The sequence below is a fragment of the Mytilus trossulus genome, chromosome 14 (genome assembly GCF_036588685.1).
Source record: "Mytilus trossulus isolate FHL-02 chromosome 14, PNRI_Mtr1.1.1.hap1, whole genome shotgun sequence".
NCBI lineage: Eukaryota > Metazoa > Mollusca > Bivalvia > Mytilida > Mytilidae > Mytilus > Mytilus trossulus.
In genome coordinates, this window is record NC_086386.1 from 24159488 (window position 1) to 24174289 (window position 14802).

General features: G+C 32.9%; 1 protein-coding gene across 1 annotated transcript; it reads right to left on the bottom strand.

The window, feature by feature from the left end:
• Window positions 1–669: 669 nt before the first annotated feature.
• Window positions 670–13438, bottom strand: LOC134697407 (protein mono-ADP-ribosyltransferase PARP14-like). The gene is made up of 10 exons (XM_063559669.1): window positions 13239–13438; window positions 7997–8224; window positions 6814–7035; window positions 6125–6164; window positions 5487–5584; window positions 3824–4069; window positions 3167–3397; window positions 2596–2638; window positions 1688–2266; window positions 670–908 (listed from the first exon to the last, which is right to left on the bottom strand). The coding sequence occupies exons 1-10, from the start codon at window positions 13410–13412 to the stop codon at window positions 670–672; spliced, it is 2100 nt and encodes a 699-aa protein (XP_063415739.1). The 5' UTR covers window positions 13413–13438.
• Window positions 13439–14802: the final 1364 nt, after the last annotated feature.

The window sequence follows — 14802 nt, forward strand, 5'->3', positions numbered from 1 at the left end:
CTCATACTTTGAATTTTTTTTAACTTAGGATTTTCTTAGGCATAAATTACTTTAGCCGTATTTAGGATCATCAATGCTCTTCAATTTCGTATTTGTTTGGCTTTCTAACTTTTATTATATGAGCGTTACTGGTGAGTCCTAGTAGACGAAACGCGCGTCTGGCGTACTAAATTATAATCCTGGTACCTTTGAATTCTAGCTATTAATACAAATATTTAAGTAAGGTTAATGTATTTATGAGTGTAAAATTTGCCTACACCTAACTTTGCCAACATGTTTATGTAAAATGGCAATTCTAAGTCAAATATTTCAATAAAATATAACGGTACCAATTTTACATAAAACAAACGCTGAAAAGCTACTATGCCTTAAATATGCCTTATTTTCTACCTTTTTGTTGAGTGTGGGTTTTTTTAAAGGAGGATGGGGGTTATCCCAATACAAACGTTTGGACAATAAGTAACTAAGTTCCTTTGTCTATATTAAAAGTTTAAACATACATTCTTGCATTTCAAAAGTAAACATTTTGATTCAGATCATGAAGAATAATCAGATAGATAAGAAAATATAATATATTCTAAATCATATAATAAAAATTGGGAAACAAATATCATCATTTTTCACAAGTCTTCAAAAATAATTAGACAAAATGTATTAAATGATATTTGATCATTTGTATGTTATGATATATTCAGGATAACATTTGACTCTATCGTAAACTACAAATTCTCTTCTACTACCAAATTCTGCAACCACTGAATCAAATAGTTCTGGATGTTTAATACAAGTTTCATCGTAGCACTTCATACATGGTGGCCGTCTGAACTTCGTCATCTGAGTTGTAATGAAAATATCTCCTAAACAAACTCTCATCAGAAACATCTTACTTTCTCCATTTTTATTTTGATCTGAAATGAATATAAAAAAAAACATGAAAAAATACTGAACTCCGAGGTGAATTCAACATAGATAGTTTGTAATCAAAAGGTAAAATCAAGAGATAAAAAATATCAAACGAATTCAAATGGGTAACAACTTTAGTACAGGCATAATTGAGTTAGCGATAGTGGTTAAATTAGTGGTCGATGGTTTTTATTCTGTAAGAAGAGAATCAATACCCTTTGCTGTACACGACTTTAATCGTTGAATAATGGTCAGGACATGAGGAATCAGAAATTGATTGGTTAGATTAAAAAATGTAAACCTTCGACTCATGATTTAGTTCATTGACGGTTGAAACTTAAACAGATTAAGTGTACAATAACAAATGATCATCATCATGTCCGGTGTGTTGCCAATCTCGACTGCTCAATACAATTGTTTGTGTTTATTACAATTATTCAGCTGAATATGAATAACTAGTTTCCTCTCTGTGTATTAAATACATACATCTATAAAATGTTCTACAAAGAAAACGAGCATTCGTGTTTAAAATTAGTCTACAAAATTAGTAATCGATATTTATCTAAAATTGAACCTACTCCTTTGGACCTTTTACAGTAACCATTAAAGACCCCCTATGAACAGATAAAATATCTAATACACGACATTATAAGTAAGCACAGCTTACTTTAGACTGGGCTTACTTTAGAGAAATATGTATGCCTCAATTGTGATTTCCGAGAAATGACTCAGAATAGTTGGCATGAAAACAAATGAGTAAAATGTATGTCTCAAAACTTTATACCTGTATAGCCTGCAGATTTGGATGCCGTTTCGGCAGTGTACACTCCTGTACCTAACAGTCCCGATGACGCCAGCCGACTGTCTAGACCCTGTTGTATTATAACATCAACTGCATTTACTTTAGTTCCGTGAAACAAATACAACTCATTGATTTCCTCGTGTAAGTGTTTAGTCATTTCTTGATCTAGGTATTTGAGTGTGAGTCCAGGGCCTGATGATTTCTTCACATTTTGGAGGGGAGTACAAAGTTGAGTAACATACGCCTTACGAAATGTTCTTTGACACTCCTGAATATACTTCTCATATAGTAATATATTCTCGATTCTTTCTATTTTCACTATGGTTGATCCTCCTGTGCTCTTGAAAGCCTTTGCAATCGATTGATATGTTTTTGTATCAACACTGGTAACTTTGCAGTGACTTCCTTTTTGTGAAGTATTCCAGTCCTTTATAGTTTGGTTACTTTTGAAGTGTGTCCAATATGGTGGTGGTCTTGGTTCTTCTTGATATCTATGAGCAAGGTAGGCTCTTGTTCCTCGTCCTGGTATTGTTTGTGACGCTGGAGCTGCACATGCAGTGGCTGAAATTACAAAAATACATTAAACTCGGTACGTCAGGCGAGTTGCTACCATACGTACATAAGAAATGAAAAAAAAAACTAATTATAATATCCATTGTGCAATTATCAATAAAGATTATTATGCAGTAGGTTGTTTGCATCTATATACACACTTCCATAAACGACCCTCTTGTAATATCAGATTAAAAAACAATATTATACGAATGCCTCCGTCAATGTCCGTAAATTTTCAAATTACCGTAAATTTATATCATTTTCAATTAATTGTAAAATATTACAAAGGCATCGAAGTTATAAAGATTATGAATAGATAAATAAGAACAGTTTACCTCCTTGGCCTTGTCCTGTTGAATTTAATTCTGATACGTATGCCTGCAAAATAAAAAAACATAACAATTAAAAATCGTATAATTTTAACAAATATTTACACCGGTACAAGATACATGTTTTATCAATTATTGACAGTCGTACGAGATACATGTAGACTGCATCTTGAAATTCATTTCAATTGTCATATGCTTGTTCACAAAATGCTGTATCTATTTTTTTGTACAAGCTATGTGTGCTGCAAATAGTTGCATATCAAATATATGTTGTGAACATTTAAGATTAAAACAAAAGATGAAGAAGGATTGCCAATGAGACAATTCTTCACAAAAATGCCACCAAATGACACAGATATTAACAATTATATAATTCTTCATTTGTACGAGAAAATGAACAAATAAACATCTCTCAAACTATTTTTTAACACAAAAAAGAAAACACAATATCTTCCAAAACAGACAGAGGATGGCCATACATAGCGTCATGGTTCATGATATTAAAGTAGATTAATACACAAAACATGTATGCAACCAAACGATTTACATCACAATAAAGCAATTATAATATGAGTACCTGCTCAATGGAGGTCCAATCATTTGTTCCACCAAAAATAACAATCTTAACCGTCTTAACAGATGACTGTGCATTATTCGTCTGGAAGTCTCTAATAGCCTTTATTACATTCGAAGCAGCAGTTTTGGGTGGAAATTTCAGAAATCCTGTACCCAGCGCTGGAAAGACTATGCTTTTGACAGAATACTTATTAGCTTCGTCAAGGCATTTCGTCACAAAATTTTCTAGAACCTAGTAAAACACAAAAGTGACATATGATATTTCGAAAGTAAAATATAAATTATTGTTCCATAAATACTGTGTTCTTACAAATTATTAACCAATTCAACTGATCTACACTACAAGGTTTGCCTAATCGATTATCCAAATTCACAAATACATGGAATGCTTTCCTTACAGATTAAAAAAAGGAAACAAAAATGTCCCGTTCAATAAAATTAGGTGGAAGTACATGTATGATAAAAAGAATTCATGTATATGCAGAAGACATTTCATAAAAATATTATCAGAGGTCCATTTAACTGCTATTTTTTAATACATCTGTTTTGAATGAAAGTCAATTCGCTAAAGGCAGACATTAATTACATTTAAAAAGATGTTTTACAATAATCGTCTTGTAATTTCACTGATCTTAATTCTAAAGTTAAAAGTACAAACCGTCTCTGGAAGCATCCCACTTTCCCTCTTTGCAAAGAAAGATGTCAAGCACCCATGATAGAGTTTTTTACAATGCAGTGAATGGCCGCCAGTCACAGCAAGGTCCCCGACTTTTATACCATTGGGATAGTTTTTGTCAATTTCCGTCTTTAATCCATTTCCTGCAGCATCATACATAACCTTTGATAATCCTGGTCTTGTATCCAGTCTCATATCAGACGGACAACTATTGACAATCACGTCAGCCTACGAAACAACGTTAGAACCAAATTATATGATGTATTTTGTACTGATATCTTGATTTTTACAACGGATATTTTGAATATACAATAGTTAAAAGATGTGGTACATGTATAACTGCCAATAAGGTACCTCTCTACCACAGACCACATTATATAGAAATTAACACCATACGTACTTCAACAATGGGATAAACGTATACCGCATAGTCAGCTGTAAAACGCCCAGAAATGTAATGTAAAACTCCTCACTGAAGATAAGTGTTGGAAAACATGTTCTGTTAATGAGCTTATTGCAAATTGCTCTTTTAAATCTTAATATTTATCTGGTCATTGTAAAAAAATATGCATATTGAGAAAACATTCTATATTTAAGGTCTGAAACATCATTTTGTGTGCATGTTTCTGAACTAGAATATGTTACACAAAATCATCAGCCTGGTATGTGGTATACACAGGCAAATTTCACTCACATCAATTTCACGTGAATTTAAATTCATGTGAATCTCACGTGAAATTCACATCAATTTCACCTCAAACGAGCTTAATTATACGTGAATCTCACGTGAAAACATTTTTTGTGAGTTTCACGTAATTCTCATGTGAAACTCATGTATATTTCACATGAAAATCACGTAAAAATTTTCATGTGAAATTCACATGAATTTTTAAAATAGAGTATTTCAAATAATATCTAAATTGGCAAATTTAATTAAAATCATGAAAAATATAAAAAAAAAATAGTAAATTTTACGTAAAATTCATGTGAAAAATTTCACATCAGATTCATGTGAATCTCAATTCACGTGAAATTCACATGAAAATATTCACGTGAGTTTCATATATAAGCTCGATTGAGGTGAATCTCACGTGATATTTTTCATGTGAATTTCACGTGAGATTGATGTGAAATTCATGTGAGCAAATTTTGCCTGTGTAAGCTTTAACTATAGATAATATATAAAATTGAGAATGGAAATGGGGAAAAGTAAAAGAGACATAATAACAAGATAACCAAAAGTTGTGCTCAATGTGATATATTGGAAGGATTAAATGCCTAATACTGAAATGTCCCTACATGATAAAAATGATGTAGGGCTCCTTTAGCAGAGTGTTCTTATAGTTCGTTAACAGTATTAACTTTCAGCTGTCAACGGTGACGTTGAGAGTTTGAACCCTGATCTTGACAGGTGCGTTCTACATCTATCTCAGTTGACAAGGATTGGGACTTTTACTGCCGATGATTGGTGGTTCACTCAAGATACATTCGTCACAATTTGGCCGGTAATGTTGAAAATTGTGTTAAACACCAATAAACAATCATTATATCAATCAACTTTGATAGAGTGACTCAGTGTTTTACTTATTAATATATTAATTATAAATACATTGCAAGAAGTCTTTCTAGAAATACATATTCTTACTTTTTCAGTTATGATAGACCCTACTGTAATGTTAACACTTATGCTTCCAATCTTTGCATCCAGAGAATTTTGGTTTACCATATCTATTTCTTTGAGACCTTTGAAATAAAATTTAATAAGAAGATAATAGTTCATACCTTGAGTAGATGGTCAATGAACACTTATTACTACATGTAGATTAAACATACAAATCACATTTGTTTCTTTTCTTTTTCTTTTGTTTTTTCGTTATAAATCAGCCATTTGTAATTACGTTGGATTCCTCTTTTATTTGCATTCATATCATATCTCAATATATTTTATTAATTTACACACAGGAGAATTTCATTTGTAATAAGTACGATTCCACTATTTTTCTCCGTATTTTGTCTTATAAGTGTATCAAGAAAACGAACACGACTATCCCAGTTTCTCGTTTTATTTCCAATTATACATTTTATAGCATTTTCCTCTGGTTTTTATTGATACGGAATGTATATAGTCTTCCTCTTAGTCCTAGTCTCTTTTTTTTTGTATCACCTGAGCAAATTACGAGAATAGACCAAATTTTGTGCAATTTTTACAAATGGTATAAAATAAACAATATGTTGACAAAGATAATTTTTTTTAAAAATCACATTTTGTTTATATTACATTACCTTTACTAGTCGCCTTTGCTATTGCTTCTTCTTGAAATTCCTGTTAAATCAAGTTTTGAAGCATGACTTTTGCATTATATCTACCGGCAAATAAATACGATATGAACAAAAGTAATATGTTTAATACGTCAAAGAGACAACAACTTAATGACAGGAACAATCCTTAAAAGTCCTTTGCAAAATCTGGTACATTTATTTACTTTAAAAAAAATTACATTCGAAAACCAAAAATATAAGAGAGGCATTCAATTACAAAATTTTATAACCAATTAAGATAATTTCTAAGCTTTAAATTACATCCTCAAGTTAAAATACTCATGTTTATCATTCATTGAGAGTTGAAGTCTTAAAATTGAGAATGGAAATGGAGAATATGCCAAATAGACAACAATCCGACTCAAGAGCAGAAAACATGCGAAGGCCGCCATTGGGTCTTCAACGCAGCGAGAAAATTCCGCACCCTAAGACGGGCGTAAGCTGGGCCATAAATTAAAATGTGATTTTGTTCATTTCAACTTATATCTATATACTTAAATATTGTATTGTAAAATGATGTGTACTCTTGTAATAACATGTATACATTCAATTGTTCTATAATATGATAGAAAAGTAATGCACATTCAAGTCTGACAGACAGGCACAATTCATAAGATATAGACGAGAGATTCTGTGTATATTGTTTAGTGTACCTTATATGTACCATCGTCCTCTGTATAAACGATACAGTTCACAACTTTGACTGTGGAATTGGGAGTCTTCTTAGTAAAATCTTCCACAGTTTGGAACATTGAAGCAATAACAGTCCTTGGCGGGTATTTCAGGAATCCTGTTCCCAGTGCAGGAAACGACATCGATGTAAATTTCTGTTTGCTCGCTTCCTCCAAGCAGTTACGTACAATGAAATCTATGTTCTAAAAGTATAAAAGAAGTGAAAATAATAAGGCATTTTAACTTTCGGACAGCTTATTAAATACTTTTTTTTCAAATTTCAGGAAGTAGATTTCTAGATTAGGAAATGAATAACCGGTGACAGACATAACTAATTTTGCATCATTCTTGTAACAAATATGTGTCCGTATGTGTTATTCATGTATTGTTTTAGTATTAATCAGGACGTTGAGTTTTCGCTTGTTGAACTTTGTCACATGTACAGCACGATCTGCTAAATCAATTCTCCTGGGTTCCAGTCCTGAGTTGTGCTTTGTAGAGTTTTCTCTTCGGTTATGGTCATTTAGTTGTGAGTTAATCTGCATCTCGTGAGCTTGAATATCAATTACTTTAGTATCAACATGGTTTCGTGTAGGGGCCTTTCACGACACGCTTTAAAAAAAATATTTATCGTTGAAGGCATGCAGTGAGATACAGTTGTCTTCATCCTTATTCTTTGATGTTTGGTGGACAGAGTCTCATTGGCAATCACAAATATATAAATCTTCTTATTTTAGAATTACAAACTATTAATTTGGAGCAGGATCTGCTTTCCCTTCCGGAGCACCTGAGATCACCCCAGGTTTTTGGTGTGATTCGTGTTGTTTATTCTTTAGTTTTCTATGTTGTGTCATGTGTACTATTGTTTTTTTCTGTTTGTCTTTTTATTTTTAGCCACGGCGTTGTCAGTTTGTTTTAGATTTATGAGTTTGACTGTCCCTTTGGTATCTTTCGTCCCTCTTTTTTAAACAACAGGAAATCCTTTTGTTACACTATAAATTATGTCGAAATAACATGTGAGTCACTTCTTACTTTATAATTAAAGATGCTTGGGGATTTTTTTTTTACACAGAGTACTGAATCCAAAAACCGGTAACTGATTTACAAATAAAAGGAGAACAACTTATACATTAAACCAATGCTGACAAGAAAGTGTTAAACTACCTTTTCGTCTCCCTGAGCTTTCCATCTTGGTAATGTCACATGAAATATTGCCTTACAATGGAGATTGCCTGGTCCAGTTATTGCCACTGTCTTACAGTTGATACCAGACGGATACTGGTTCGTGCATTCTGATTGTATGCTTGTTCCAGCAGCGTCTACCAAAGCTTTGGATGCTCTCCCTTTACTAAGATCTAAATCTGGTACTGCGCTATTGACTAATACGTCAGTCTGAAATTACAAGAAATGTTTAACCAGGTTAAAAAAAATAGTTTTTATTTTTAAAGTCCTAAAAAAATATCGTTTTGGGAAAGCACAAGGTACGATAAGGCCCAATTTTGGCCCACCTATTTTCACATTTTTCAAATTCAGTTTTGGAAAGCTGCTTATTACGTAAAAATATTCTCTTCGGTTTGAAGTTTGTTTGAATGAACTTCAAAACTATTTATTTAAAAAAAATGGGTGTGATGAGGGGGGGGGGGGAATAAAGGGCACTAAAAACGCTAAAAGAAGGTGCTTCTTAAAATTGAATGGGGTGCGCCTACGTGTCTCAGAGAAAATTACGGCGATCAAGACAGCAAACATAGTCCTAATGACATTGGAATAAAAAAAAATCCTGGGTCACGTTGGCGCAGGCTCTTGATAACAACAAAACATGGTGTACGAGACACACAAAAATAAATAAAAGTAACAGTGTTTGAATAATAACAGAAGTTTTACCTCCCTCACCTCACCCAGCTGCTAAAATTAGTGGTTTTGAAGTTCATCCAAATAAACTTCAAGCATCAGGGAATATTTTAATATTATAAGTAGCTTTCAAAAAGAGAATTTGAAAAATACGAAAATAGGGGGGGGGGGGGGGGCAAAACCGGCCTCATCGTACCTTGTTTTTTGTGTGTGTCTAATATTTTGGGGATATTTACGCTAGGAAACCATGTCTTTGTTCATGCATTTTACAAGGCTGTGAAACAAGAAAAATGAATATAGAAACTACCCAATTGTCCAATATCAGGCCAAAACTGCAGCAATAACAAGACGCAAAAATAACCCAAGATATTAGAGTCAAAGTTCTGTGATAATATTTCAATGACCTTGATGATCATATTCAAAACACCATCAACACTTCGAAACTTTTTTCATTAAGATCAAAGTAACATGTAAATGTACAGGAGGCAAAACAATCGTAAACTTGAGTATAGTAGAAAGTAAAATAACAAAAATAGCGGACAATGCGAGACAATTCAAAACGGAAAGTCCCTAAAAAATTTACATAAACATATGTAACGTAAACCAATCACAGTTATCCGATTCAATATGTATGTAGACGTTTTTTTCAAGTAATCAAAAGTTGTATAGAATAAATATTAAATTTTAAAAAAGTAACTGTTATTAGAAGGAAGCATACTGTGATACCTGTATAATAAATGTATACAAACGATGATACGTGTAAGTCATTAAAGGGAAATAAATAATTACACAAAAAAAATACTATCCGTTATTTTTTTCAGTAAAATATATAAAGCGATCCTATTTTTCAGTGTATTATCTTGGGATTTATTAGTTTTATAACAGTGATATGTTAAGATAGATAAATCACTTTATAGCCAACAAATGTGGAGGGCTTATATATAGTTCTTTTCTTCCCGTTTCGATTGGAAATTTTGCTTTTAAAGTGTGTCATTTGAAAATTAGATTCCGGTTGTTATTCAATAGATAAACCCGATTTTTTTCCCACACGAAACTCTACTGAAAACTTGATCTAGCGGCAAAAAAAAATGGATAATCTCATCTTGAAGACGCAGTTTAATGTCAATCTTATAAATGTTCAATACTGACATATTCTTGACTATTTACTAAGTAATACCTGAATCTCCTCACACAACTTACCCATTTTTTCATGATTTAAGTTAAAGTATTAACCTATACAAAATGTGTTACAACTTAAAGGAGATGGACATGCATTTTCTTCCAGAGCCTCTTAGATCACCGCTTGCTTCAGATATATAGTGTTTTGTAGAATCACCGCTTGCTTCAGATATATAGTGTTTTGTAGAATCACCGCTTGCTTCAGATATATAGTGTTTTGTAGAATCACCGCTTGCTTCAGATATATAGTGTTTTGTAGAATCACCGCTTGCTTCAGTTACATTGTGTATATAGTGTTTTGTAGAATCACCGCTTGCTTCAGATATATAGTGTTTTGTAGAATCACCGCTTGCTTCAGATATATAGTGTTTTGTAGAATCACCGCTTGCTTCAGATATATAGTGTTTTGTAGAATCACCGCTTGCTTCAGATATATAGTGTTTTGTAGAATCACCGCTTGCTTCAGATATATAGTGTTTTGTAGAATTGTCGGTTTGTCTTTTTGTCGTCTATCTTTTTTACACCGTCATATCTACTATAATATGCATATCTATTTCAATCTCAGTATATATAAAAACAAGAATGTGTCCCAAGTACACGGATGCCCTATCAGCACCACCATTTTCCATGTGCAGTGGACCGTGAAAATGGGATAAATCTCTAATTTGGCATTAAAGATAGAAAGATCATATAATAGGAAACATGTTTTACTAAGTTTAAAGTTGATCGGACTTCAACTTCATCATAAACTACCTCGACCAAAAACTTTAATCAAAACTTTAACCTGAAACGGGACAGACGGACGGACAGACGGACGAACGAACGGACGAACATACAAGAAAACATAATGCCCATAAAAGGGACATAGAAAGAAGATGGGATTTAAAATGCTACATATCACATAGCTGCTTGTACTTTAACGTACATCTACCCTTATTTACAAAATGTTAGTGAATTAAGACTACTTATTATCTCGTTCAATCTCACTATATATATATATATAAAAAGTAGTTGTAGTATGATTGTAACTATAGGTCTTTGTACGGCCTTCAACTATGAACAAAGCCCATACCGCTTAGTCGGCTACAAAATGTCTCGAAATGACAAATGTAAAACAATTCAAACGACAAAATGACCGGCCTACTTTATGTACAAAAAATGAACGAAAAACAAATATGTAATGTTCACATCCACAAACGACAATCACTGAACTACAGGCCCCCGACTTCAGGGACAAGCACATATATGCAGAGTGCGGCGGAGTGAAACATGTTCCATATCACTTAGCTGTATGTATCTTAATTATCTGAACGTACATCTACCCTTATTTACATAATGTTTATGAATTAAAGCTACTTATTTATAATCTTCGTAGAATACATATTCTTTATCTAACAAAATGAATGCATAAAAATAAGGAGACCTAGAAGTATAGCCAATGAGACAACAAACACCAAAGTACAAATGAATTGAATTGTTTTGAATACACTGATCGATTGGCCATATAAGAACATATGTACCGATTATCAGGTTATCAGGTTATCTTCATGTTGATATCGTAAAATATCAGCTGCGAGACATAATATGAAGCTTTTTGTCGAGTGAGCTTAGCGAACGAGATCAAAAAGCCTTCTTATCGGTCGTCCCTCCGTCTATATCACTCTGTTCAGCTCTTAATATTATTCCGTATCATGTCTTTGTGACGTCAAATACGTTGACCCGGCCTTAATAACTTTGACCCGGACTTATCAGCGACGTCATAATGTTTGAACCGACGTTAATAACTTTGACCCGAACTTATTAAGTCATCTTTTGTGTGCTGGCGAAACAAAGAAAACACTTCCGAAACACGCAAATATAGCCCGATAAATCGATTATCAGATTATCTGCATATTGATATTGTAAAATATCAGCTGCTTGGCATTACATGAAGGCTTTTTGATCTCGTTCGCTACGCTCACTCGACAAAAAGCTTCATATCATGTCTCGCAGCTGATATTTTACGATATCAACATGCAGATAACCTGATAATCGGTACATAAAATGTAAAGCAGCTGATATTTTACAATATCAATATGCAGATAATCCGATTATCAATTTATCGGGCTATATTTGCGTGTTTCAGAAGTGTTTTCTTTGGTTCACCAGCACACAAAAGATGACTTGATAAGTTCGGGCCAAAGTTATTAACGTCGGTTCAAACATTATGACGTCGCTGATATGTCCGGGTCAAAGTTATTAAGGCCGGGTCAACGTATTTGACGTCACAAAGACATGATACGGAATAATATTAAGAGCTGAACAGAGTGATATAGACAGTGGGACGACCGATAAGAAAAAATAATGTCCGCAAACGGACATAAAAGGTGACACGGTTTCTCATAAAACAAAGAATGCATTTCCTTCTAAAAATGACAAACGATGTAAACGGCTAAGCGCGCAAATTTTTTGATCATTTGTTTGTAACATACGTTTGCAAAGTTAACATAAACGTTGAAAAACTATGCACTCGCTAAAAATGCGTCTACAGTTTGTCGTTCATCGTTTGTAAGTACGAACGGTACATTTATAATTTCTAACATCAACCAAGCATTTTAGTAAAATTATCAGAAAACTTTAGACCAATCTTCAAAAGGACAAACAATGCAGTGAAATCTTAGCTCTAGTGCCTGTGATACCATATAAACGTAACAAAATATAAAAGAATATCTTGCTAAATCAAGGCAATCGTTTGGAGCATTTTGAAAAGGGGCCCATGCTTCAACAGCATAAGCAAGAAAATCCTAAACACTGTTAGTAATAATCTTAGTTATAGGCAACAAACTTTCATACATATGAAATAGAAAGAACGGTGTACAGTCGTGAGCTTTATTACTATGTTGGTTGAAGGTACCGCATTTAATTATAACCGCGTAACAAGTCTGTTTGCCAACAATATGTGCATCAGTATTGAAAGTTCAGGGTCAGTAAACACTGATTCAAAGATGTATTTGTTTCTACTTTTGTAGCGTTTAGCAAACGATAACAAACGCCACACAACGTTTACAAAATTTAGGTTAGAAAGAAATGCACTCAAAGAAAAATAACTAAAATACTGAACACCGAAGAAAATTAAAAACGGAAAGTTCATAATTAAATGAGAAAATTAAAAGCTCAAGCATATCAAACGAATGGACACATTGTATCAACTGTCATATTCCTGACTTGGTAAATCTACTGGCATATATGTATGCAGAAAATGGTAGATTAAACAAAGTCAACATTTCTTTCTTGATGTATAAAAGCGAACGAAAAACATTTTTCAAATAATAATCAATAAATTAAATTTTAATGAATCATTCCAATCAAAGGTAAATTCTATGTACTAGTACAATCATACCGTTTGTTGTATTATGTTCCCTTTTATAACACTAAGAGCTATATTTCCTATTTGAACAAATCTCTGTTTCTTCTGTCTTTGTTTATGTCGATTTCCTCTTGTACTACTAGCACCGCTGGCTGTTTGTGATGGTCCTTTAACATTTGCAGTATTGGGTTGCGAACTACCCGACATTTCAAAGATACACCGGTAATTTGTAATGAATGGTTTAAAGATATCTTTGTCACAAAGAGCAACAATGACAAACACTACAATTTATTTGATTTTTATCAAAGTATCAGTTTTGCTATAGAAAAGGAAGAATATCATGTATATAATCATGTATTTCTATAAATATCCCGGAAATATTTTGTTTTTCTATTTCTATTTTTGTAAAAGGACCCAATTAAAGGAATTCAAACGTTTTCATATATTTGTCATCGGGAAGTATTATTGTGGGGTCTTCTTACACATTCGCCATTAAAATACTTGTATAAAAGTAGTATAAAAAAAATTTGGGCTGTTTATCAAATATCTTTATTCATAATCTTATACTCATTCCTTACATAGAACAGTTTCAAACTGTATACTCACAGACACTTGTCTCAGAAAAAATTCCTATAGATAGCAATTCACGCAAAGGCCTGATTAATGTACAAAATATTGAACGAAAAACAATTGATATATAACAACAGCTTGAAATACGGGCTCCTATATATATGGAGACAGGCACGTACAGACTGTGTCGGGATGTCGGGGTTAAACTAAACCCAGGGTGTTATTCGGGTCATTTATTTCATAAATCAGGCCTAAAGTTGGGGTCGGACACCCTATCTCACTCATACGGAAATTTTTACTAAAAAATTTCTACGGCAATGCTTTTTCCGCACTAGGTGCAATATGTAGCTGAGAAGCCTAGGTTTACTTGAAAAAAATATCGGGTGTTGTTCAGTTTAGTTTAATCACGTTCAAGGTTTGGGTCGGACACCTTGCACCACCAATACGGAAAAGATAATAAAATGCGAATGACTGCTAACTTAATAAGGTTGGTTTGAACTCCAATGTTTGACTAGGGTTCAACGAAATTGTCATTTCTGAACATTTCCCATTCAATTTGTTTAACTATACCTAAAGTCGATCGTCATCCCTTTTGCTACTTTTGCAAATAAAATATGTTTAAACTAACACTGGTGTAAAATTCCGCTTATTTCACCAAGATAATACAATTAATTCCAAATCTGCAGAAACTTAACGCATTTTTCTTTGGATTTTCTATTCATTTTAAAATATCACGATCCTTTGATGTATGTCAGTATGTTCTAATTAATCCAGATCGAAATATCTCCGGGGTAATTCAACAAAACTTGTAAAATTATTTCCTTAAAAATAGTACATGACTACAGATTGATATACATATAAGTCGTACTTGCAAATTGGTCAACTTTTCAAGATCATCAGTCAATGACAAATAAATTTGAGCAATATATTTTTGGAAAAGGGAAGTTCTCGAATAAATATACACCGAGCATAAATATACCATTTAAAGTCTTAATAAATTCCTTCATCAGTATGGAGCGTTGATAAT

Coding starts and splice junctions, on each gene's coding strand:
- LOC134697407 (XM_063559669.1), bottom strand. CDS start 13,412: ATGTCGGGTAGTTCGCAACCCAATACTGCAAATGTTAAAGGACCATCA. Junction 2,639..3,166: donor ATTGGACCTCCATTGAGCAG/GTACTCATATTA, acceptor TTTATTTTGCAG/GCATACGTATCAGAATTAAA. Junction 909..1,687: donor CAAATCTGCAGGCTATACAG/GTATAAAGTTTT, acceptor TATTCATTTCAG/ATCAAAATAAAAATGGAGAA.